This window comes from Dendropsophus ebraccatus, chromosome 3 (assembly GCF_027789765.1).
Source record: "Dendropsophus ebraccatus isolate aDenEbr1 chromosome 3, aDenEbr1.pat, whole genome shotgun sequence".
In the NCBI taxonomy this organism is placed as follows: domain Eukaryota; kingdom Metazoa; phylum Chordata; class Amphibia; order Anura; family Hylidae; genus Dendropsophus; species Dendropsophus ebraccatus.
In genome coordinates, this window is record NC_091456.1 from 16,772,450 (window position 1) to 16,797,622 (window position 25,173).

Below are 25,173 nucleotides of genomic sequence, written 5' to 3' on the forward strand. Positions count from 1 at the left end.
TGGCGTTCTCATAAATAAGCAGTGTGTGAATTGAATAGTGCACATAAACCATCTGTTCTTATAAAGGATACTTGACGCTTTGCGGCCTGATTACAGAGCCGTCATGCATTTTAGCCTTTTGCTACTTAAGCTAAAGTTTCAAAAGCTTCTGTAAAGCCGAGTCTTTAATGGTCTAATATCTCCCAATACACATGTACTGTACGTCCAAATAACAAAAGAGGCTGCAATTATTTATTTTTACGAAATTGAAAGAAATGAATTTTCTAACAAAAACTAATAAAATTTTTGTTAGCATTACTTTTCATTCTTTGAATTTAGTCAGCCATCATGGTCATGGTGAAACTTATTGATATATATCATAAAAATGAAAGTCTGTCTGTCCGTCTGTCCCGTATAGACTTCCACTCGCCTGAACCGTTTGACCCTAAATTTTCCCCACAGATACATTGGGTGCCTGAAAAGGTTAGAGCAAAGGTCCTGTCCTTGCCAGATGTACAGGAGGGGGAAGAGCGCCCCATAGAAATGAATGGGAAAATCTTCATACTGCACGCACAGGTGATATAATTAGTGCTGCAGCTGCCCAGCAAAAATGGTAGTTTGGAGCCTTATGCTGGGTTTACACAAAGCGATATTTTGCCCAATCGATCGTAACGATTTTGAAGCAACAATTTGGTTTTTATAACGATCAGCGTTTAGACGAATAAATCGTTAGAAAAATCATAAGAAAATTAGTAAGAAAAATTGTTATTGTGATCGTTTTTAAGATCGCTTAAGCCCATCTTTTACATAGGGTGAATCTTTGAAAGACTGTTTACACAAAGAGATCTGTGAATTTTTAGCGAATGATAAATGATGATTTGTGAACATGTTGAAAGATCAAAATGAACGATTTTTCGCTTGTCGTTTGATCGTTTGCTGTGTTTACACGGAACGATTATCTTTCAAATGCGACCGTTACAGCGAAAATTCGAACGATAATCGTTCCATGTAAACGCAGCATTATGTTGCTCGATTTATTCGTCTAAACACTGATCGTTATAAAAACCAAATTGTTGCTTTAAAATCGTTAAACGATCGATTGGGCGAATTATCGCTCCGTGTAAACGCAGCATAAGCAACTAATAGGATTATTACTTTAATTTTCATATGGAGCTGGAATCTGATTGGTTACTAGGGCCAGCTGCCTGACAACAGATCCACAGAAATAAATATAGTAAGGGTACAAATACACTGGGTGTATCTACAGGATCCCTGCCCTGTACACCCTATAGGCCAAGGGTGGGGAACCTTTTCCATGTCGAGGGCCGGTCGGGCATTAATAAAATAGTTAGTAGCGTGGGTTTACAGCACATGGGGCAAGGCAAAGTATTGTTCCCCTAGTGCCCCTGCTATTGTAGTTAACCCCCAGTGATGTCCCTGCTATTGTAGTTAACCCTCAGTGATGCCCCTTGTAGCCTAGTTAACCCCCAAGTCATGTCCCTGGTAGCCTAGTTAACCCCCCCAGTGATGCCTCTGGTAGGCCTAGTTAACCCCCGTCAGCCATGTCCCTGGTAGCCTAGTTAACCCCCATCAGGCATGTCCCTGGTAGAATAGTTATCCCCCCCCATCAGGCATGTCCCTGGTAGCCTAGTTAACCCCCATCAGGCATGTCCCTGGTAGCCTAGTTATCACCCCTATCAGGCATGTCCCTGGTAGCCTAGTTAACCCCCATCAGGCATGTCCCTGGTAGCCTAGTTATCCCCCCCCCCATCAGGCATGTCCCTGGTAGCCTAGTTAACCCCCATCAGGTATGTCCCTGGTAGCCTAGTTAACCCCCCAAGTCATGTCCCTGGTAGCCTAGTTAACCCCCATCAGGCATGTCCCTGGTAGCCTAGTTAACCCCTATCAGTCATGTCTCTGGGGGACTAGTAAACCCCCATCAGTCTTGTCCCTGGTAGACTAGTTAACCCCCATCCGTCATGTCCCTGGTGGACTAGTTAACCCCCATCAGTCTTGTCCCTGGCAGCCTAGTTAACCCCCAAATAAAAAAAATAAACATCCCACTCACCTTACCTCCGCTCATACGCTGTCCAGGTCCTCTTCTGTCCAAGGTCCTCTTCTGTCCCAGGTCCTCTTCTGTCCCAGGTCCTCTGTTCCGATCTTCTCCTGCAGGCGGCGCGCAATAAAATGACGTCATCACGCGCGGCCCGCAGGAGACTGAAGACACGCGCCATTCGAGTGGGGAAGGAGCCAAAACAGACAGCATCCTCCTGTATCCGCCAGCTGTCACAGACACCGGAGGATGCTGTGTATGCCGGCCCCTTCCTCCTCCAGAGTGGCACGCATCACAGGGGAGCTGCGGGCCGCGGGCCGCATCGGGAGGTCTCAGGGGCCGGATGCGGCCTGCGGGCCGCAGGTTCCCCACCCCTGCTATAGGCAGATAAACTCGCAGCAGGATGGACATCCCGCTGTGAGTTTGTCAGCAGCCTGCCCTGTTAACCCCCTGTCGGCCAAGCGTATACATCACCTGGTCCCAGCTACGGCTTGCTTCAGGGCCCTCGGCGACTTCACGTCCTGCTCAGCCAATTAGTGCGCTGTGGCGGGACATTCATTGGCCGAGCAGGATCTGCCTGGAACCCCCAAAACAAGCTGGAGCTGGGACTAGGTGATTTATACGCTCCGGCAGCAGGGGGTTAACGGGGCAGGCTGCTGACAAACTCGCAGCGGGATGTCCATCCTGCTGCGAGTTTGTCTGCTTTTAGGGTGTACAGGGCAGGGATACACAGCGGGTCTGGCTGCGAATTTGCAGCGAGAAATCTGCTGCGGATACGCCCAGTGAGTTTGTACCCTAAGGCTGGGTTCATACTACGTATATTTCAGTCAGTGTTGTGGTCCTCATATTGCAACCAAAACCAGGAGTGGATTAAAAACACAGAAAGGCTCTCTTCACACAATGGTGAAATTGAGTGGATGGCCGCCATTTAATGGCAAATATTTGCTATTTGCTGTTATTTTAAAACAACGGCTGTTATATTGAAATAATGGCAGTTATTTACTGTTATATATATACTGTTTACTGTTATGATGGAGCCTCATCACAGAGGTAAGAGGAATCGTCACTCTGGGGGGGGGGGGGGGGGGGGGGGGGGGGGGCGCCAGTGCATAGAGCCGGGCCAGTACACAAACAAAATATTTAGATTTTTTTTTTTTTATCTGATTTTATAGAATTTATATTGTTTTCACAAGAAAAACAATGTGACAGTCACTAGTGTACATGTCCAAGCACAATTATCCCTGAGATATTCACATGCTTTTACATAGTACATGTGTACTTATTCTTCACCTTGTTCGCACCTTAGTTTTGAAAATATGTTTAACATTAAAACTTGATTTAAACAATAATTCATTTCTGACCTGTTTTTATTAGAAACAAATATTGTACGTGCATATTTCTTAGAGTGAAAGCATTGCTTAGATTCTTTTTATACTTAATAGAGTCAGACACTGAAGCATGTCCTATTTTCCTGCTTCTATTTTCTTTGTAAACATTTTTTAATTAATTTTTATTACATTATTATGTGGGTGGCCATCTGTCCTGAGCGGCTTCTCACAGCATTTAGAGATGTGGTTTACACTGAGCTCCATGGACAAAGCCCAATAGACTGGAGCGGATGCTACTGACTTCTTTGGGAAAAGTTTGGTATGGTAGCTTGTCTACATGCAGTATAATTTCCGTAGATACTATTGCGTAGATAATATTGCAAATACTTCAGAAAGAAAAAAACGGTCTCAGCCTATAGGTAACAACCCTGTTTGTCAATGTCTGACCCTTTTAGGGGCCTTGAAACATAGAATAACAACCAAACCAGAGACAACAATTTAGAAACACTATTAGCTGCATCTCCTCAAGGAGAGTCAATGGAGATGGACATATACAGTATGTGAACAGGTCGTGAAATTTACAATATTAGTGTTTTTGTTTGTCCTCTTTTTTGAATTTACCAAAAAACAAAATCATTTTACTATTATCAGAAATCTGTACAGAGATTGAAGTCAATGTAGTTAACTCATAAACTAAACAGTAATGCACAGGTAAGATAATAAAGATTTGATCCTAAAGGCCCTATAACACTAAATGATTATCAGCCTAAAGACCCTATTACACATTGCGCAGTGTAATAGGGGCTTTACTTGGCCGACTATTCAGGCCGATAATTGTTTGGTGTAATTGGACATGTTGAAAGGCCACAATAAGCCGACATTTCAAGTTGGAAAATCTGGATTTGTACATCGATGGTTTGCTGCGCATTGTTCCATGTAACAGAAGTGGTGGCTTAAGACTGCCGCTGACTCCAGTGGGCTGCCCAAACAAGCTAAGAATCATTCGGGTGGCCCCTCTTGCTGTTCCTTGCTTCCTATCTGTGTGTGTAATAGCACAGACAGCGAGCAGGGAACGAGGGGGAAGCGAGCGCTGAGCTGACAGGTTGGCACTCGCTTCCCTTGGAATACGGCTTTAGCACTTTTTATCTCTATGCTTAATGTTCCTTTTGCTTGTTTAGCCATTTTCTATTGGCTATCTCCAAGGAGTTAGCAAGAGGAATAAAAGTGTAATTACTGCATTGTCTCTATCCATGTCACATTTACATTCACACAATTTTGTTTTTGTTTTTAGAAAGCCGGAAGCTTTTAGCTTATGTAAATATCTAGGATGTCGCGCTTGTAGAAATGACTCAAGTATTCCTTGTTTATGTTGTGTTTTACAGCTCAGTGAGCACAATCCGAAATCAACGATACCATATCCATGCTAACCTCTCATTTGCAATATTGGTTGCACAGATCCTGCTCCTTATCAGCTTTCGCTTTGTGCCTGGAACGGTGAGTGAATCTTTAGAAAAGTAATATTTAAAAATCTGTTGTAGTCATTATCGGGATCCTTAGTTTACTGTTTTTACACTGTGTATGGCATTGTGCTATATCTTTGTAATTAACTTTTATTTAACAATCTCAAGTCTTCCCATACTTAACAGCTGCTGTATGTCCTGCAGGAAATATTGTTTTCTCTTCAATCTGACACAGTGCTCTCTGCTGACATCTCTGGCCGAGACGGGAACTGTCCAGTGCAGAAGAGGTTTTCTTTAGATAACCCCTTTAATTCAGTGTTTTGTGGGAATAGATCACCAATATACCTCTACTCTATAAGGAATAAAAACAGTTTCTTAAAAACCACCCACACAACGTTATTATTAAACTATATTAGTTGTTGATTTCTATTAGTTCTTATCTACTTATTTCCATGATTACTGATTGTTTGTGTGGTTTAAGGCAGTAACATCAAAGATGCAACAAACATACAAAACCCACCATTTTGTGTCTAGAAACAAATACCGAGGACTGATCAGTCTACATAATGGATCCCCCCCCAAAAAATAGTTTTTAGGTGATATTTCCCTTTCATCTTTATGGACAGCCAGACACTCAACTGGTCTGATCCATTAAATTGGTAGTGAAAAACACAAATATACACCGATCAGTAAAAACATTAAAACTTGACAAAAAAGGAACCCAATCTTCCAAAACGAGATTTGTTCCAAACTTTGCAGTTCGGTTTAGAATCCAACTTTTTGCAAAGTTCGGAACAAGTTTATAAAGATGGCAGCTGCACATCTAAAAATAAAGAAAATTGTATGCTCACCTGTCCTCACTCCCCCAATTTTCTCCTCTGGGTCTTCAGTCTCAGGGATTGGCTGAACAGGCTGTTACATTTGTCTTGTGAGTGAGAGCCCACTCAGCCAACCACTGACTGACCGAGAGAGGACAGCGCCGCAGCCAGCAGAAGAGACAACACTGACAGCCTGCTCAGCAAATCATTGGGCACCGAGCTGTCCCATCTCAGTCAGTGATTGACTGAGTGGGATTCTGGTGACTGCGATGGACACTGGAGACCTGAGAAGGAAACCAGGGGATTGCGGGAGGATATTATGGATTTATCAGATTTGCCACTTGGCTGTATCTGTACACTATCATTTCTCTGGAGATCAGTAGATGGTGACTAGAGTGTTTGTACTCCTTCTAGACTGCTGCCTAGGAATTGTGTGGGTGTTTTCTTTTTTAATGTTATATAGATGGGTGTATCTCTGTACCTGCCTGTCCCACCTATTTTACTTTTTGCTGCTGTCTCTACTGTCCCATTAATTGATAAGGGGCACAGATACCCCAAAGTTGCCGTCTGTCGATGGATACCTTAGGTATTTCCCAGGTCATGTCATGCTTGACTATGGCTTGTTGGAAGGTGGTCTCCTTGACTAGAGACCCTCCCCCCCCCGGCTTGGTTGTTTCTTCCCGGAAGAAGGTCCGGTGTCTCTGCAATATTTTTGCATATTTGTCTTCCCTGGGGGCAATGTTCCTAGATTCACTGATGTTGAGAAACACATGATGGTGTCTGCAGTGTTTTGGTTGATCTCCTTAAGGGAGTATTTGAGGATATCCTGGATATGACCACTGGTGTTTAAAGCATTAAAGGTTCAATGGGGACCAAAGCAAATATAGGCAGATGAAATTGATGTTATGACTGTAGATATTATTTATGTTGGGTGAGCATTAATAGGCCGTAGAACTAGTAAGGACATCATGCGAACCTTCTATTAAATGTTTTTGCTCTTGGGCCCTTTGCACCAGTATGAAATATTGGAATGCATCCGTCTTATATTTTCTGCCTCAATCAGAGGGAAAGTAAAAGCCAATAACATTTTGATGCCAGAATCTAAAGTTTCTTATCTTTAAATGTGAAAAGAATCATGAAGAAATGGCAACATAAAACTGAGTTTAAATAGTGAACGGTATGTCTAGTTTAAAGCCTATTCAGTTCATCTGCTCTGTTTGACAGGTTGTAGATCAAATCTTATATTGTCTTGAAGTTTACAATTAGAGTTTATATAATCCTACCCATAATGTCAAAGCAGCGTGGGGCTGAAAACTCAAAGACTTGACATTTAAAACAACAGAAGCAGAAAGCTAAATTCTACAAAAATGTAATTTATGTTTGTTCAACGTGAAGATTTTTTTTTTCCACATTTCTTTCTTTAAAGCATGCCCTGGCAAATAAGTGAAGAAAATATAAACTTGGAATTTAGTTCTGGCTAAACAAGCCAAAATGAATGTTTGTTGCACAAACCAATTGTATTTGTAGTCAGCTGGCCAAATTTAGCATAACTAAGTATCAAGGATCCAAAGAGATTCAATAAACCCCTTGGAGAGCTATGGCCAATGTTTTGTATGTCGTAATGTTCTCTATCTGCCAAACCTAGGAGGCAATAAGCTCCATTTACCAAGTAGACTATTTAGCAGTCCCTAAAGCCTTACTTACTCCCACACTGCTTTAATTGTTAGTACTAGTGGGTGTTATTGTGTGTAAAAGATACGTGATTTAGTCTTTTCCAAAAAACAAGATATTTTCGGAATAATTTATAAAGTCATGACAGCTTAGTCAGCCACACAAGGACATCCAACATTTCAGCAATTATACATGACTATATGTCAGATAGCATTAGCTCGCTAAAACACAGTCTATATGGGGATTTTTAAGGTGAAAGCATGAAAACCAAAGTAAAAGCTGCATAAAATTACTTATAGCTTTCGCTAAGGTTTTGTCATTATTGAGTTAGTGTTATTCTTTTTATACTGAAAGTTCTAGGTAACAGTATGTTTTATGTCCGTAAGAAAACCTACATTAAAAGTATACTAAACTCTTGGCATAACAATGAACAATAGGTTCTAGTTTAGTTTTAAAAAATTGCAGCCTGTCATGAAAATTGAGCAGTTTTCAGCTGATTTAAATGGAATTTCAGAAGATTTAAACAAACATTTTAAGCTACAGTTACCTGTAGAGATAGGTGAACTTTATAAAAGCAAGGTTGGGCAGGTTTGCCGAACTTTAAAGCAAAATTTGCGTTTGGACAAACCCAAACTGTTCTTATTCCCCTAAAATAATATCATTTTAAGAGATTTAGCAGTTGCATACAATTAGTATGCAACTATATGCCGATAGTATAGTTAGTATGTGGATTGCTCTCAAATCCGCCAACTTGTTTTTTGTATATTTACTTATGACAGCACATTTTCATTCCAATGTTACTATTTTTCGTTTCCAGCATTAACATTGGTATCCAAACATGATGTGATAACAAAATTTACAAAAAACAAGCTGGCGGAGTAGAAAGCAATAGACATGATCCCCATGTATTGCTTTCTACTCCACCAGCTTGTTTTGAGTATATTTACTTATCATGGTATGTTTTCATTCCAATGTTGCTTTTTTTCGTTTTCAAAAGAAATATTGAAATGCAAACATAGTGCTATAAGTAATAATACACAAAACAAGCTTGGCGGGGGACAAAGTAGACCCATAGGAAGATATCGGGTGATCACAGACAGGTAAGTATAGACTAAGCCTCAGAGACACACCGTATTCACTTAGAGGTGTACGCCTGTTATTGAATCTGACAGGGTAATTTGGGGGGAGGGGCAGATGACAACCATTGAATTAAAGTTGGGTGCTGGGAGCAATTTTCTTATTTGCCATCTACACAATATATCTGAGACATTGACACACTTTGATGTTCTAAACCATCTCTATGTCTTGAAAGACTTAACTTCCCACAAGATCCTCTGCTAATCCAGAAGATTGGATCTCCATGGATACAGAGAAGCAATCGGACGATAATGCATTATTGAGAATGATGGTTGACCTCAGGGAGACCAACCAAAACACAAAGAGACACCGTCACATGTTTCTCAATGTCAGTGAATTTAGGAACATTGTCCCCTGGGAAATCAAATATGCAAAAATACTGTGGAGACACCATCACGTGTTTCTCAACATCAGGGAGACCTCAGGGAGACCAACCAAAACACAGCTGAGACATCATCACATGTTTCTCAATGTCAGTGAATCTAGGAACATTTCCCCCTGGGAAATCAAATATGCAAAAATACTGCAGAGACACCATCAAGTTTTTCTCAACATCAGTGAGCCAGCGAGATCTTCCTTCTAGTGGAAGGTCTGGCTAGCCACTGACGTTGAGAAACACGTGATGGTGTCTCGGCAGTAATTTTTGCATTTTTGATAATGCATTATTGTCTAACTGCGTCTCCGTAACCATTAGCAGAGGATCTCACCACTGATGTGGAAGGTACAGGTATACTTTAAACAACATGGGCTAGGAGCGGGGAAAGTATACTTATCGCTGCAGTTTTCTATCTGTCTTCACTATCGCTGCTTAGCCAATCAGTGGCTGAGGCAGGACTGCCACCAACAGAGCACAGTCTTGGCCCCACAGGGTTAACTTAACCTAACCCCTTGGGGGTCAGACTTTCCTATTCAGATTAAAAGAAAAGAGCACTCAAGTATTGAAAAATACTTGACTCGAATGACAGACATTTGAGTATTTTGATGCTCGCTCATATCTACTTATAGAGGGAGAAATAACAGGATCACAGCAAGGCTTTGTTTTTGTAATGCACAGGGAGGCAGATACTAGAAGAATACATTTGCGCAGAAACCCCTTTAAGTAATCTCCTACTCTATAGTTTAGTAGCAAAATTAATAGGCATATTACAACAACATTTTTAAGCGAATGTTCCTCTAGCTACATTGCTTTGTGTTTTTATACATGAATAGAGCTGCACGAGAATGCTAGTACCGTGGCACCGGTCTATTCCCAAGCACTGGCATGAAGCACTGGAGGCTGGCCCGCCGGCCCCCAGTGTAACAAAACCCCTTCCCCTCTGTGATGCGACTCCATTAGAATCAATGGAGCCATATCACAGAGGGGAGGGGAGATTGCCACACTCAGGGCTGCCAGTCTCCAGTGCTTCATGCCGGTCTGGTGCTTGGGAATAAAATGGCACTGTGTGCGGGAACGGGGCTGTGGTCCAAAAAAAGGACCGTGCCACTGGCACAAAACGTTGTACCTAGTGGTACATTCACTTTAAGGCTATGTTCACACTAGGTAAAACTACGGAAGTAGTTCTCGCCGCAGAACTACGGCCGTAGTCTTGCGGTGTGTAACATAGCCTTATGTGCAATGGGATCCGGGCTGGAGCGCACACACATCGTATACCCTCCGGCTGGGATCCCATGCGGCACAGGAAAAAACTGACAGGTCAGTTTTCTGCGGCAGGAATTTCCTGCGGCAGGAAAGACCTGCCAGTGCACACAGTGAAGCGAGCGGCTCCGGCCGCTCGCTTCACTGTGGACTATGGGAAGCTCTGATGCGGGCGCGCACTAATGCGCCCGCATCAGAGCTCCGCAGCCAGACGGATCATCCAGCCGGTATGATGATCCGGGCACAGACCGGCCGTTCCGTCACCCGGCCGGGGTCACGGAACGGCTGGTCTGATACGCCGTGTGAACATAGCCTAAAAGTAATCAGAAAACATGTTCTGCAATATCTTAGAGACTATGAGTAAAATACTGTACAAATTGCTTTATCTATTATCTATTTGCACACAGTGTAGAATCAAAGGCTTTTCATGGCATTTCTAAGGATGCCGGAGGAGAGTGGGTTAAGCTGCCTTGAAGAAACCACTTATGAAAATTATGGAAAGGTTACTCTTTATTTAATGTATTATTCCATCATCTGCTCTTCATTACTATTGTAAGAGATTTATTATTTTGTACTTCACCAGCCAAAGGATTAGAATACAATGGAGTAGTCAGAACACGCTGCATTGTACGTCTACAATACGGGTTTAGTGTCCAGCCATAACAACCTCCTGTCCATGTAATTCATACAAACTGCCTGTTCCTGTGTATTGATAATATAAATGTGATAATGTGTGAGCCATCTGAAAAAGAAAAAAAAGAAAGACGCTTGTATTGATGGAAACGGGAGATCTATATCAAGAGCAGTGGAATTTTTCCAATCTGTACATCAAGGAGATGAGGGACATTGCTGCTTCAAGGCGACATATACTTTCTAAATACCAATTAGCATACGGAATGCCATTAATTACTTATGGCGGGTAATAAAGGCCCTGAAGACTCAGAGAAAGGCAAGGGCAGTGTAACCTGTTATGGCTGTCAGGAAGCAATTTAGCTCTATTGGCTGGTAGTTAGTGTAAAAATACATGGGAAAAAATAACGTAAAATTCAAAGGCTCTTCTATCACATTCATTGTTTTATCCATTTACAGAAAAACTGAATGACAACAAATATGGCTGCCATTACTGTTCCGACAGCTTTCCCAATCACTTGATTTTCAGACCTGACAAGATAGTCTTTTCACACATGGTCATATTATAGCTTTGTGATTGCGACATACAGCGGAGAAAATAAAAAATATTTGATTTAGAACGTTTTCAAACCTGAGGTCTGTAATTTTTATTGTAGGTATGATTCAACTGTGAGAGATAGAATCTATTTTTAAAAATCCAGAAAATCACCTGATGTATGATTTTTTTTTAAATTTAATGCATGAATAATTATTTGATTACCTACCAACCAGCAAGAATTCTGGCTATTATAGACCTGTTGATTTTTCTTTAAGAAGCTCCTCCCACTCTGCACTCATGACCTGTATTAATCGCCCCAGTTTGAATTTGTTAGCTGTATAACAAACACCTGTTCACACACTCAACAAAGCACACTCCCACCTCTCCACCATGACAAGACCTAAGAGCTGTCTAAGGACAAAATTGTAGACCTGCAAAAGGCTAGAATGGGCTACAGGACAATAGATAAGCAACTTGGTGAGAAGGCAAAAACGATTGGCGCAATTATTAAAAAATGGAAGAAACACAAGATGACAATCTTCCTCGGTCTGGTCTTGCCCTGGAGATGTGATTTTACAAGGGATACAATTTTTTTAAATTTAGTTCTTCAGCTTTTATTTGACATTGAACACTGCTACTTTTAACCACAGTACCCAGGTCTTTCTCTTATTCTATTACTGTATCTCTATGGCTCAATCACAAACTATTAGTAGGTCCTCATGGTAGAAAAACGGGGTTACTATACCCACCTTGTGAGAGCTGCAGTGGTCGGATGCACTGATATTCTGTTGAATTAAATAACTTATTTATTATATGCTAAATGCTTATTAAGAATTTATATAGAATAGTATATTTACAGTGGCTATGTGTGTGCTACTGTCTCTTGAATCATTCAGCTTCTCTCTGTCTCTTTATATTGAGAAGTGATATAATAAGAGTTACTTTATGTTGCATCCTAAGGATATCTTCACACATATGTTCTGTTTTTATTGGATGACCTTCACATTACGGCGGTTATTTGTACAATAGCCGTTATTTTCCCTGAAATAATGGCCGTCCAAGAAAAAAGGCCGCATTTTTACCTAGTGGGAACATTGCCTAAGGCTGTCATTGCTTTCAGAAGGGTTTGCCTACAATATAATATATATGGACTTATAGATCATGACAACCAATATTATTTTAAAATAGCAGCATCTGTTTTAAGTCTTCAATGAATTCCATATAAGTCTATGGAAACTAAGGGCCGTTAATTCATACCATGTATAAAATAATGGCCGGTGTTTGCATCGGCCTTCAAATTAATGTCCATATGATTAATTTGCAGACATTGTTGAGTGAACAGCGGCCGTTATTTTACGTTGTTCACACATAGATTTTGTTTCATTGTCCTTTCATCGTCATTTATACAATGACGCATACTGACATGCGCAAAATAGCTGTCACACTGCCACATGTTCCTGCCATTTATATTCCTTGGAATGGATTTTTAACATGGATTAAATAAAAGTCAAGTTTAGCCCTGCACATCCTCTCTTTTTTCTATTTATGAAGAGTTTGCATTTTTTTACTGTCTTGGAGGGAGCACCCCAATACTTCATGAATTTGACTGATCTATAGACAATAGCGCCAATCGCGTCTTTATTACATTGGACTAATATACCAGCGCCTGTCAATGACAGCCATCGTAGTATGTTAAATAACGGCCATTATTTGATACAAAAAAAAAATGGCTGTGGTTTTCAGTATCAAATAACGGCCAATGAAAAAATTTGTGTGAACATAGCCTAAAGGACACATGTTCTTGTAGACTTCATACTGTACCTTAAGGGATCATAGCCATTTTTGTGTTATAAAAGGGATCTACTTTACACAATGCTAAGGAGTTGGTTGAATATCATGAGTTATATATATGGCGTGAAAGACAAGATCAGCCAGGAGAGGATGGGAAATAAATCTTCAAGAATGACCCACTGTAGACTGAACTTGGCCCTTGAAATGCTTGTCTATTTATTGCTGGCCCTGTGGCTGGGATGGTAATTGCTTAATGTTATTCAGTCATTCTACAGTATATTGTTATTCCTACACTGTCATTTTATTCTCGGATGATGGAGGTTTACATTTATTTTTTATAGAAAACCCTGTTCCACATTAATAATGGACTGACAGTTCATGCTAATGACTGCTACTTTTTTACTATTGCTATTTCTAGTGAAAGTAGAGAATGAGCTGGGGGGGGTCACAAAATTCCCAACCTCTTCATTATAACTTTATTACTTTTATGATTCATCCCTTGGAACAATTAAAGGGAAACTCTTCTTCCATATTTCCCACTATAATTATCAATGAGAGATTTTCTTTTACACTCCTTATATTCCAAGCCATATGCAAATGATTGGTTCCTTAGTAACAAAGCATGGGTTTTGTGGAAGACAACAGCCAATCTCTGTGATCTTGTTTCGTTCCTTACATTGGTTTACAGGTCCTGTCTTCCTCCTGATCCCGGCAGGTCCTGGTCAGGTGGTGTGTTGTGTGTGCGGAGATTTCTGCTCCTCAGTGTGAGACCCCAGCAGAAAGGGTAGACAAGGACAGGAATGAAATCAATTATTACACTTCCCCTTTGATATCATCCGCCTTCTGATCGGAGAAGATTAAACAATAGTGAAGAAGACATGGGGTGACTGTGTGACCCCCGGGAGTTAGGAGGGTGGAGAAGAGCCCAGGGCCCCATCACATGAGCAGAAGATCCTAGAACTCACCTACAGGATCACTGAGCAGCTGACTGGAGAGGTTCCTATAAGGTGTCAGGATGTGGCGGTCTATTTCTCCATGGAGTAGTTGGAGTATGTAGAAGGAGACAAGGATATGTACCGGAATTGGGTATTGAAGGAGGATCACTGGCCCCTCACATCACCAGATGGAAGCAGTGAGAGATTTCACCGTCCTCTTTATTCCCAGTGCTGTCCAGAGGCAAATATCGCAGAGAATCAGAAGGGTGAAGATCTGATTGATATTAAAGTGGAGGTTGAAGATTACATTGCTTTACCACCTTGGATGAGAGACAATGGCACATAATATGCCACATTTTAATTACAGTGACCACACATGCTACATTATAGTGTCTGAATAGCTAAGAATGATCAAATAGTAACTCAAAAAGTTGGCCAGAATCCTTTGTGTGTCTCAGTGTGAAATTTTCCCAAGTAATTACTTAAGGCCCTATTACATCAAGCGATTGTTGTGCGTATTCAACTGATTGTCGTCCGTTACAGTCGACAATTGCTTGGTGCTATAGCTCCTGTTCAAAGGCAACAATCACTTGACATGCACAAAGTTGAAAAATTTAAGAACGACAACAACAGTCTGCTGGCTGACAGACAGGTGCGTTGCTCCCCGCACCCCCCCCCCCCACACACACACACTTACCCGCTTGCTGTTGGTGCGTGTAATAGCACAGACAGCTAGCTAGAAACGAGGAGCAAACGAGTGCTGACCTGCCGCTCACTTGCTCACCATCGGGACGTGTAATATGGCCTTTAGACCAAGCAGTCTCCCTTCACGTTAGTGTTTCACTCCATCTAGGAGTCTTAGAACATTGACTCAGGATATATGCAAGCCAAACAATCTCTCTAATAGGAAAGATTGCCCCTCATGCCACAGAAAGGAATTATCACTTTTTTTAAATAAATAATTGATAGGAGAATCTATTAGCAGATCCCTTGTTATAATTTTCATTCTGAATGCAGAGAAACCATATTAAACCTTACTGTTTAATATGCAGGTAAGGCGATAGGTATAGGTCAGGCAGGTTGCCTAAGCCCCCTTATTATAAATGTATACCGAATCACTTCACTTATAATGAAAGAAAATCAAATTTTTTGCATATATATATATATATATATATATATATATATATATATATATATATAGTGAGAGAGAGTTCTTGTTCAATAGCTATGAAATTGTTACATCCGCTCATAAATGTTCTACTTCACTTCTTCACAGAATTTCATTAGAACAACAGTTTGCACTTTCAAAGTGTTTTTTCTAAGTGAATGTGCTATATATTTATTAGATGCAGTATATAGTATGATGATAAAAGAGAGGGGACCCAGACCAGTTTTGCATTATTATTATTATTATTATTATTATTATTATTATTATTATTATTTTTTTTTTTTTATAAAAATAATTTATAGATTTCTATAGTACTTTGGTGGGATAACATACTGTAGATAATGAGGAGGGGGGTATATCACAGGTGGTCTCTCCTGACAATTACAAAAACATCACACAGATCTGTACATATAAAATTTATTATCTATATGGTAATGGCAGTAATAATTTTGTAGGGTAGATTTTGATAATAGAATGAGCAAAAGATCAGTTATGGCTAGAGATGAGCGTTCATCCGAACCCAAGCGTGCGGCATTGGATTACCGGTGGCTGCAGAAGTTGTATGAGGCTGGCTGGACAGCATGGATATAGCCATAGGCCGTACCCATGATTTCCAGGACACCCTGGGGCTTCAAAAAGAGTCAATGCAGCCTCATTCAAGAGTCTCGAAACACAGGACTAGTCAGATATCCCTCCAGGGATGGACTTAGCCAAGGAGACCATCAAGGAGACCACCAGCCAAGGAGACCACTAAGGAGACCACCAAAACGACCATAATGGTGGTCTCCTTACAGATTCCACCAAACACCTCTATGGCCTTGTGAGCTATCTTGGTTGCATTAAAACCACCTGTATTATGCAGGTGGTTTTAAACGTATACAGCACCCCTAGGTCCCCTATAGTCCAGAAATTTAGTTGTTTACACTGGACAACCATTTGTGCAGCTAACTTAAAGGGGTTGTCTCACAAAGATAAATAGGTCTTACTGGCCAATTATATTAAGGCTATGTTCACACAACACAATTTTTTGTATTTCTACGGCCGTTGTTGCCGATTGCAACAATGTCCGTGGTTAATACGTAAAAATACATTGGCTTGCTGCCTATGGGGCCCCGGCCGGAGCGTATACACATAGTATATGCTCCGGCCGGGACCCCTAGCGGCGCCACAAACTTTTTTGCTGCCGTTATACAGTGAATAGCGGCCTCAGAAAGCTCTGTCAGTGCACACTATGAAATAAGCGGCTCCGGCCGCAAGCTTCATAGCGTGCAGTGGTGAGTTTTGATGCGAGCGCGCACGGATGCGCCCGCATCTGAACACTGCGGGCCGAAAGATCATACTGCAGTACTGGCCGGGATGATCTTTTCGGAGACCGGCCGCTCCGTGATCCAACCGGGTCATAGAACAGCCAGTCTCTTACGCCATGTGAACATGGCCTGGAGGTGCGTTCAGACGTTCAGGATCTGCAGCAGATTTTATGGCCCAGATTGGATTTGCTTTGGATCTGCAACTTCAAATCTGCGCCATGACATCTGCTGCAAATCCTGTACGTGTAAACACACCCTAAATGAAACATATTTCAAATTTATAAGAATTCTTGAAAATGTAATGCTTGAGCGATATATACTAACTTATCCCCCATGTGCCTGTGTGTTGTTTTTTTTTATAACCTGTTGTCCTTGACCTTTGGGTGTCCACTAAGGTCGGTCATTCATGCCATTCTCTGCCCTGTCCCATTAGTATTGGCAGTTGGTCTTTATTGCACATGCAAACAAGGGGAGTTGTGGGAACTGTGTGGTCTGTTGTACTGCAGCAGGGTCAAAGTTCAGAGAAGAAACCAGGAAGTGATCAGATTTGAGATTCAGAAGAACAGTACAGAGATTTACATTATTTTGCTTAAAACCAGCACATTTATGCTCCTTTGCATGTATGTATGTAAAACACATTTGATTTTACTAACTTAGATACATAGGACAGACCCTTTAATGTGAAACCTGATCAAAGAGAAGTACACATACTAATCGTGCCTTGAGCTATAGTCATACATGTTCTTTCACATGCCTTTTTTTTTAAATCTTTTTTAAATACAAGAGGCACACCAGCCCAAATGCATATAATACATTAGAAGCCAAAAATCTAAATAACGCTCTATATACAGTACATGTCACTCTACAAAGAGATTATCACATAAACCAAAGCTGTAAAACCATTAAAGCAAGAAAAATATTTGTCGTAACTGAACCCCAAACAAGTGTAAACAGTAATCTAATCCTGTAGACGGCTTATATAAATGAGATTCTTTTGTCATCACTGATGTATAAAAACCTTTCCAACACCAATTTCTTACTTTTCACGCCCCAGCAATTTGCTTCTGAAGATATGAGGTCTGCCTTTAATCGGGGGAAAAAAAACAAACTTAAGTAAAAATGAAATAAGAAAAAAAAAACACAAAAGCGAATCTGTACCAGGATTTGTATATTTATCAGGATAAAAAAAAGTGTTAGGGTGGAATTACACATGCCGTTTACGTGGCAGTGGCTCCTTAAAGGAGAAGTCCAACAATAATTTTTATTAAAGTATTGTATTGCCCCCCCAAAAGTTTTAGAAATCACCAATATAAACTTATTATGGGAAATGCCTATTTAGTGTTTTTTATTCTCTGCACTTACTACTGCATCCAGGCTTCACTTTCTGGATAACATGGTGATGTCACTTACTGGATAACATAGTGATGTCACTTCCTGGATAACATGGTGATGTCACTTACTGACTCCCAGAGCTGTGCGGGCTGTGGCTGCTGGAGAGGATGATGGCAGAGGGATGCTCAGTGTCCCTCCAGTGCCCTGTGTCCCTCAGTGTCCACCTGCCATCATCCTCTCCAGCAGCCACAGCCTGCACAGCTTTGGGAGTCGGATCGTGACATCACCATTTTATCCAGGAAGTGACATCACCATGTTATCCAGGAAGTAAAGCCTTGATGCAGTAGTAAGTGCAGGGAAAATAGCACTTTATAGGCATTTCCCGTAATAAGTGTATATTGGTGATTTGTATAACTTTGGGGGGGGGGGGGGGGGCAATACAATACTTTAACAAAAATTTTTGCCGGACTTCTCCTTTGAAGAGGATTTTCTTTTTTCTAAAGAACTCAACAGGGGTTGTGATCGCAAGCAGTTTTGCAATATACTCTCTTTCTTTGTTGTAACGTTTTCTATGTTTAAATCATCGTTATACATATTAACCACTAGGTGTCTCCCTCCCTGTCAAATTATGGCCCATGCTCTTTCTGTGACAATTTTTGGTCTTTTCTCTGTTCAAAAAAGAGACCAAACTCAGGAATTCCCAGTCCTTTTGTGCTTACAGACATGGTTTGGTATTAATTGACAGCCATTCCTGAGCATGCACAGAGTGGGATAAGTCTCCAATGAGAATGTGTACAGGTGCTGCACATCCTCATTCAATAGCTAAGAATCCTGGGGGTGCTCGCATTATACGGTCAGCTCTTCTTGTTTCTTGGTAAGCAGCAGAGTTGATAATATTTTTAGTATAAGTTAGTAATATTATTTGCCAATGTTAATTAGCTTTATTTGATATACAACCTGTCGTTCCTTGTGTGAGTGCGTAAAGGACTGGGACTTCCTGTTTTTGGTCTTTTCTCTGTTTACAAAAGGAGACCAAATATTGGCACGGAGGGAGTATTGACCTCAGATTGACCGTATGTATAACATTGATTTATATATAAAAAACGTAAAAATAGAGTATATTGCAAAACTACTTGCGATCGCAACCCCTGTTGATTTTGCAAAAATGCCTCTTATAAAGAAAAAAATGGAAACTACAAAGGCAAAACTTATGCTGCTCCTCCCCTCTGGATTCCCTTTCTTATTTTGGCTCAAAAACTGCAGAATTAATGGACACCAGGTAGAAACCTGACAGATCCTATTGTCAGTGGAATCTCTCAGGATCTTTGAGCATCTGTTGGTGTCCATTGTTGAACAGACCATCTGCCTCCCGTACACATCACCTGATTCAGCAGTCAGCCTCAATCCTGACAGTCTTGCAGTGTTGCTTGGTTTGCAGAGTTCTACTACCTATATCAGAAAAGAGAGAGATAACGGAAAACAGAGCATGTAATAATAATAATAATAAATTATTATTAATATTATTATTATTATTATTATTATTTGCATAGCGCCAACAGATTTCTGCTAGTTGCTAAGGTTGCTGCTTTTCTGAAGAAATACGTAGGAGGACAGTAAATGTGTGGATAATGCTGAATATGTAATGTGCCATCTATAATAAGACGATCTGTCCCTCCATGTAGCTGGATACAGGGAATGATATTGTGAATGTTACCAATGTAACCATAGAAACCTTGTGAGAGCCTTCACCTTTGACAATTGGTACAAGAGGTCATACAAATCTTTTTCTATGTCATATAAATGTATTCCTTAGTGCTCTTAAAATCCACATAGGTATTAAAGAACCATTCCAGCAATTGTGTTTTACATGTATTATGTATATACTTTATCAGCAATATTCCTGCAGTGTAATCTCTTTCTTCCCAGCTCAGTTGCCTTACATTTTGAACCATTTCCTTAGGGCAGTTGTGTTATAAGAGCCCCAGTCTGACCACCAGTCCTATGCTTGCCAACTTATTTAGACAGGATGTCATCATATAATAACAAATAAAGGTAGCTTCACACGTACTGAATTTGCAGCGGATTTCATCCGGAAATCCGCTGCAGATCCATGTACTGTGAAGTTGAATGGGTCACATACCCACTGCGGAATTTTCATTCCACTGCCAATATGTGACCCAGCCCCTTTAACTCCCCACAGCCCTGCATGTGAGGCTCCCGACTCCCGTCGGTCCCCATCAGCCAATGAATTAATGAAAATTCCGCTGCGGGTATGTGACCCATTCAACTTCACTGTACCAGGATTCGCAGCGGATTTCGCTGCACACTCGCAGCGTGAAATCCACTGTGAATCCGGTACGTGTGAAGCTATCCTAAAGGGGTTATCCAGCATCAGAAAAACATGGCCCTAGTATTTTTTGAGTAAAGTTTTGCAAGTGGGTTCCATTGAAGTAAATAGAGCTTAATTGCAAACCACACCTGAACTGGAGACAAGAGCGGTGCTGTCATTAGAAGAAAGTGGCCATGTTAATCTAACACTGGATAACCCCTTTAAGGGAAAATGTATCAACGGGTTTGTGCTCGTTTTGGCTAAGACTAATTTTTTGTACATACATTTTTCGCTCAACATTTATCAATGAAAATTAGCTAGATTTCTAAAGTTTACGCCATTTTCACCATTTCTCAGCTTTTGCACCAGGAAGGGGCTTTGGCTTTAAAGGGGCTACCTTTCTTGGCTGATTTATCATGTGCAATTTCTACAACTTCTACATGCATAATGGGTCCACTTAAAGATATTTACCTCTGTTTCCTCTATGGGCACAGGAGAGCAGTGATATAGTAGATGGATCAGTACAATGTTTAGATGTTATAAAACTCCTTTGAGGATGCAGAGGCATAGTGGGAAATGTATGCTACAGGGCTGCACCTAAGAATGTTTACTCATGCCAGAATCTTTTTCACAGTGGATCTCACAGAAAATTATCAGCAAATCAGTTCCATTTTTTGCATGGATTTTTGTAACACTACCCTATGTGGATGGGATTTTTGAAATCCCTTCAAATTGTTTTGGATTATAATTTGGTACGGATTCCTCACCGCAAACACACTGCGACTCCAGAGCTTCTGAACTTGCCCTCAATGGAACACAAATGCATTTTACGTTATATAAACATTATACTATGTCACAACTAGATAATCCAACACCCTATCCAGTGCAATGGAAATTGTTTTATCATGCATTGTTTTATCACGAGGACATTATTTTTCAAGACAAAGAAAGGAGTTGTACTTTGTTATATTCCCCACCTACACATGCCATTATCTCAGACTGCACGCTTGTAACTTTGCATTCTGTTTTTTTATTTTATTTTTTGTTTCTTGTCACTAAGTACAAGTTAGGATATTGAATAGTCAGTTAATAATGGTAACAATAATAACAGTAATAATAATCGTTTTTCTCCCTTTGAACTTCTTTGCAGTTACCGTGCAAAATCATAGCAATCCTGCTGCATTTCTTCTTCCTGAGTGCATTTGCCTGGATGCTTGTAGAAGGTTTGCATCTCTACAGTATGGTCATTAAAGTATTTGGGTCCGAAGAAAGCAAACACCTCTACTATTATGGAATCGGATGGGGTATGTACACAATGGTGTCCAAAACATTACCGGATATGTGATTTGATCATCTGAATATGGTTTCGATAAGAACAAATAAATTGACTGGCTAATACATTATAAATTTATTTAATAATTGCATAAACATGTATGTTTATCAGCCATAATATTGAAAATGACTGACAGAGGATGTGAATGACAGCATCATGTGACAATGGCATCTGTTAAGGGTTGGGATGCAGTAACAAATGAAAAGTCAGTTCTTAAAGGGGTTGTCTGGTATAAAATTATATTTTACTTTGCTGCCGGGGCGGCGGGGGAGATGTTAAGGACATATACTTACCTGTCCCTCTCCGCTGTTGACGGATCCGGGGCCGCCCGCTCTCCACAAATGAAAGCTCAGTATAGCCAGTAGAGATTCTATACTGAGCTTCCATTTAAAGAGGGAATAGCACCTCAGAGGTTTTGAAATCACTGGTGGGGGTAGAGAGCGGGCAGCCCGGGACTGCTGGCAATATTCATAGGCACAGTCCCATCCCACAGAAGAGCTATTGTAGCATCAAATCCCAAATAAGTTAGGGCTGGCCATGATAGAAGTTGTGAGAAAACACAGTATATCACAGCTTGCCGCATATATATATATATATATATATATATATATATATATATATATATAGCCAAATGGCTCACAATATTAGGTGGTGGTTTTACTGGTAAGGCTGATTAGTATAAGGATATATAAACAGGGCAAGGGTTACTCTGGGTGGGAGGCCTTTTTTCATTATCACCTGGGAGGGGGTGGATGACATTCACTTACCTCCCCGGTTTCAGCAGTGGGGCCCACATCACGCTGCTCCTGTATCCAAGTCTCTCGCCGATCACTTCTCAGATGCTGGCAGGTCCGCTCAGCCATTCAGCAGCTGTAGCAGTGTCCTGTCTTGGCCTCAGAAGTCCCGTCTCAAGTCTAGTTTTAGAGCAGGAAGTGGCTAAAGCTTGGGCACCAGAGCACCATGATGCGGGCCCCAGCAATGGTGCCAGGGAGGTAATTGGATGTCATTGTTTTGATCCACACCCCTCACAGCGAAAAAAGGCCTCCCGTCCCCTTTAAAGGAGAAGTTCCATGGAAGGACAAAAACTGCTGGCAGCCTGGTGGGGGCAAGAAAGGACTGAACTCTCCTGCCCTCATGCCTCCGATGCGCTGGTCCCATTCAACCAGCCGGTGACTTGCAGCTCTGCTAGCTGCAGTGTCACAACCCCAGCTGAGTGATTGCCCGCCCAGCCAATCAGTGACTGGAATTTTTTTTCGGCTTATACCAGTCATACATTGTAGAAGTATGTTACTGATACATACAGTGCATATGGTGTGTGACTATGGAACTGTAAAATATATACAAAGCATATAACAATTCATATATCTGGTATACCCTGGAAGAGGCAAATGCTATGACTGGCGATCTATAGCAGAAGAATACTGGTCTGGAGTGCATTTATATTAAGTAACAGTTCACCTTAAGGGTAGAATATAAAAGAAGTCTTAATTATTGCCCAATGACTATGGAGACATTGGCTTTTACCACAAAGCACAAAGATAGTAATAAGAAATCCAGTCAACAAAAGCCGCAGACTTGACCAAGCTCACCTGCCTATCTTCCCTATCATTAACCTTTTCCTACAAGCTGAGATTCTCATTTATTTCTTCATTATTTTAGCGGGAGAATATTACTTGCAGATCTGTATTTGTTCCTCAATGGCCCGCTAACGCTCAGGATCTGACACCAATTTAAAATCTGATCATGAACTTTACAAAGACTTTTCAGTCTGAATTAGTTTTTAAAGTATTTTCTGAAGTTTCAAAAAGTGGGATTGCGAGCGTCTAAAATGAGCATGTGTACGTAATTGTGAATCATTTTACAAATGGCTTACAATGAGCATTGTACTGTGGCTGACCCATTTCTGAAAGCTATATCAAACCTAATTATAAGAATAACACAGACTCTGTACAATCATAATTGGAATACTTTAAAGTCACTATTATACTGCGAGTCATTTGGATAATGCCCCTAATTTCTATGCATTTCTACTGCTATCCAATTTAGATATTCCTGGCTGACCTTTTATTTCTTTACTCTCGGCGTGCTTTAATCTCGGCTGTAACCTTTCCTTCAGTATATCACTAAGACAGTGTTATTCGCGAGGTGGTCAACCTCATGAGGCGACTGATATTTTCAACTGCTGTGTGCTTACAGGAAATGAAAATTACACAATTCTCACTTACGCAATGGGAGCTCTTTGGGGGACATTGTTTACTTTAGATCTCCATTTACCGAAGGAGACTGGCAAACCATTAAATGGCATAAACCGGCCAGAAGGAAGGATTTACAAAGTGGTATAAAGCCTGAATTAAGCAATGAAGTTTTATGTTAGAGGGTAGGAAAAAAATTTAAAAGGGAACTATCAGCAGGTTAGACAAATCTAACCTGCTGATATGTCCCTACTGCACAGGAGACAAGAAGGAGCAATGCCCCTACTGCACAGGAGACAAGCAGGAGGAATGTCCCTACTGCACAGGAGACAAGGAGGAGGAATGTCCCTACTTCACAGGAGACAAGGAGGAGCGATGCCCCTACTGCACAGGAGACAAGGAGGAGAAATGTACCTACTGTACAGGAGACATTGAGGAGCAATGCCCCTACTGCACAGGAGACAAGCAGGAGGAATGTCCCTACTACACAGGAGACAAGGAGGAGCAATGCCCCTACTGCACAGGAGACAAGGAGGAGCAATGCCCCTACTGCACAGGAGACAAGAAGGAGGAATGTACCTACTGCACAGGAGACAAAGAGGAGGAATGTCCCTACTGCACAGGAGACAAGGAGGAGGAATGTACCTACTGCACAGGAGACAAGAAGGAGGAATGTCCCTACTGCAAAGGAGACAAGTAGGAGGAATGTCCCTACTGCTCAGGAGACAAGGAGGAGCAATGCCCCTACTGCACAGGAGACAAGAAGGAGCAATGCCCCTACTGCACAGGAGACAAGTAGGAGGAATGTACCTACTGCACAGGAGACAAGGAGGAGGAATGTCCCTACTGCACAGGAGACAAGGAGGAGGAATGTCCCTACTGCACAGGAGACAAGGAGGAGGAATGTACCTACTGCACAGGAGACAAGGAGGAGGAATGTCCCTACTGCACAGGAGACAAGGAGGAGGAATGTCCCTACTGCTCAGGAGACAAGGAGGAGGAATGTACCTACTGCACAGCAGACAAGGAGGAGGAATGTACCTACTGTACATGAGACAAGGAGGAGGAATGTCCCTACTGCTCAGGAGACAAGGAGGAGGAATGTCCCTACTGCACAGGAGACAAGGAGGAGGAAGGTATGTCTCTTACCTTTCTGCTCAACGCCATTCTGGTGCAGTTAGTAGTTTGCTTCATGATCTGGTGAGGCCGTTAGGAGCACTGCACGCCCCCATAGCACCGATCTATCCCCAGCCGGCCACCCCACCCCTTTCTAATGATAATGAATAGAGCGGGCTGGCCAGGGGTGGGCTGGAACGGCACTATGGGGGCGGGTAGTGCTCCTAACTGTCTCACCAGACCATGGAGCAAATTACTAATTACACTGGAATGGCACAGAGGAGGAAGGTAAAAAACATAACTTTCTAGTCCTCGTCTCCTGGTCAGTAGAAACATATCAGCGATAGTTCCCAATTAATTTACTTTTTAACAATAGCTTCCTTTCGTCATCTTCCAACATTGATGATGTTCTTGCAGCTG

General features: G+C 41.4%; 1 protein-coding gene across 5 annotated transcripts in view; it reads left to right on the forward strand.

Moving 5' to 3' along the window:
• The window catches only part of ADGRD1 (adhesion G protein-coupled receptor D1), a 482,082-nt gene that overhangs the window by 306,391 nt on the left and 150,518 nt on the right, over positions 1 to 25,173 (forward strand). For all 5 annotated transcript variants that reach the window (XM_069961003.1, XM_069961004.1, XM_069961007.1 and 2 more), the window contains 2 exons: positions 4,743 to 4,854; positions 21,263 to 21,416. In XM_069961003.1, coding sequence (XP_069817104.1) covers positions 4,743 to 4,854; positions 21,263 to 21,416 — 266 coding nt within the window. The remainder of the gene's footprint in view (positions 1 to 4,742; positions 4,855 to 21,262; positions 21,417 to 25,173) is intronic.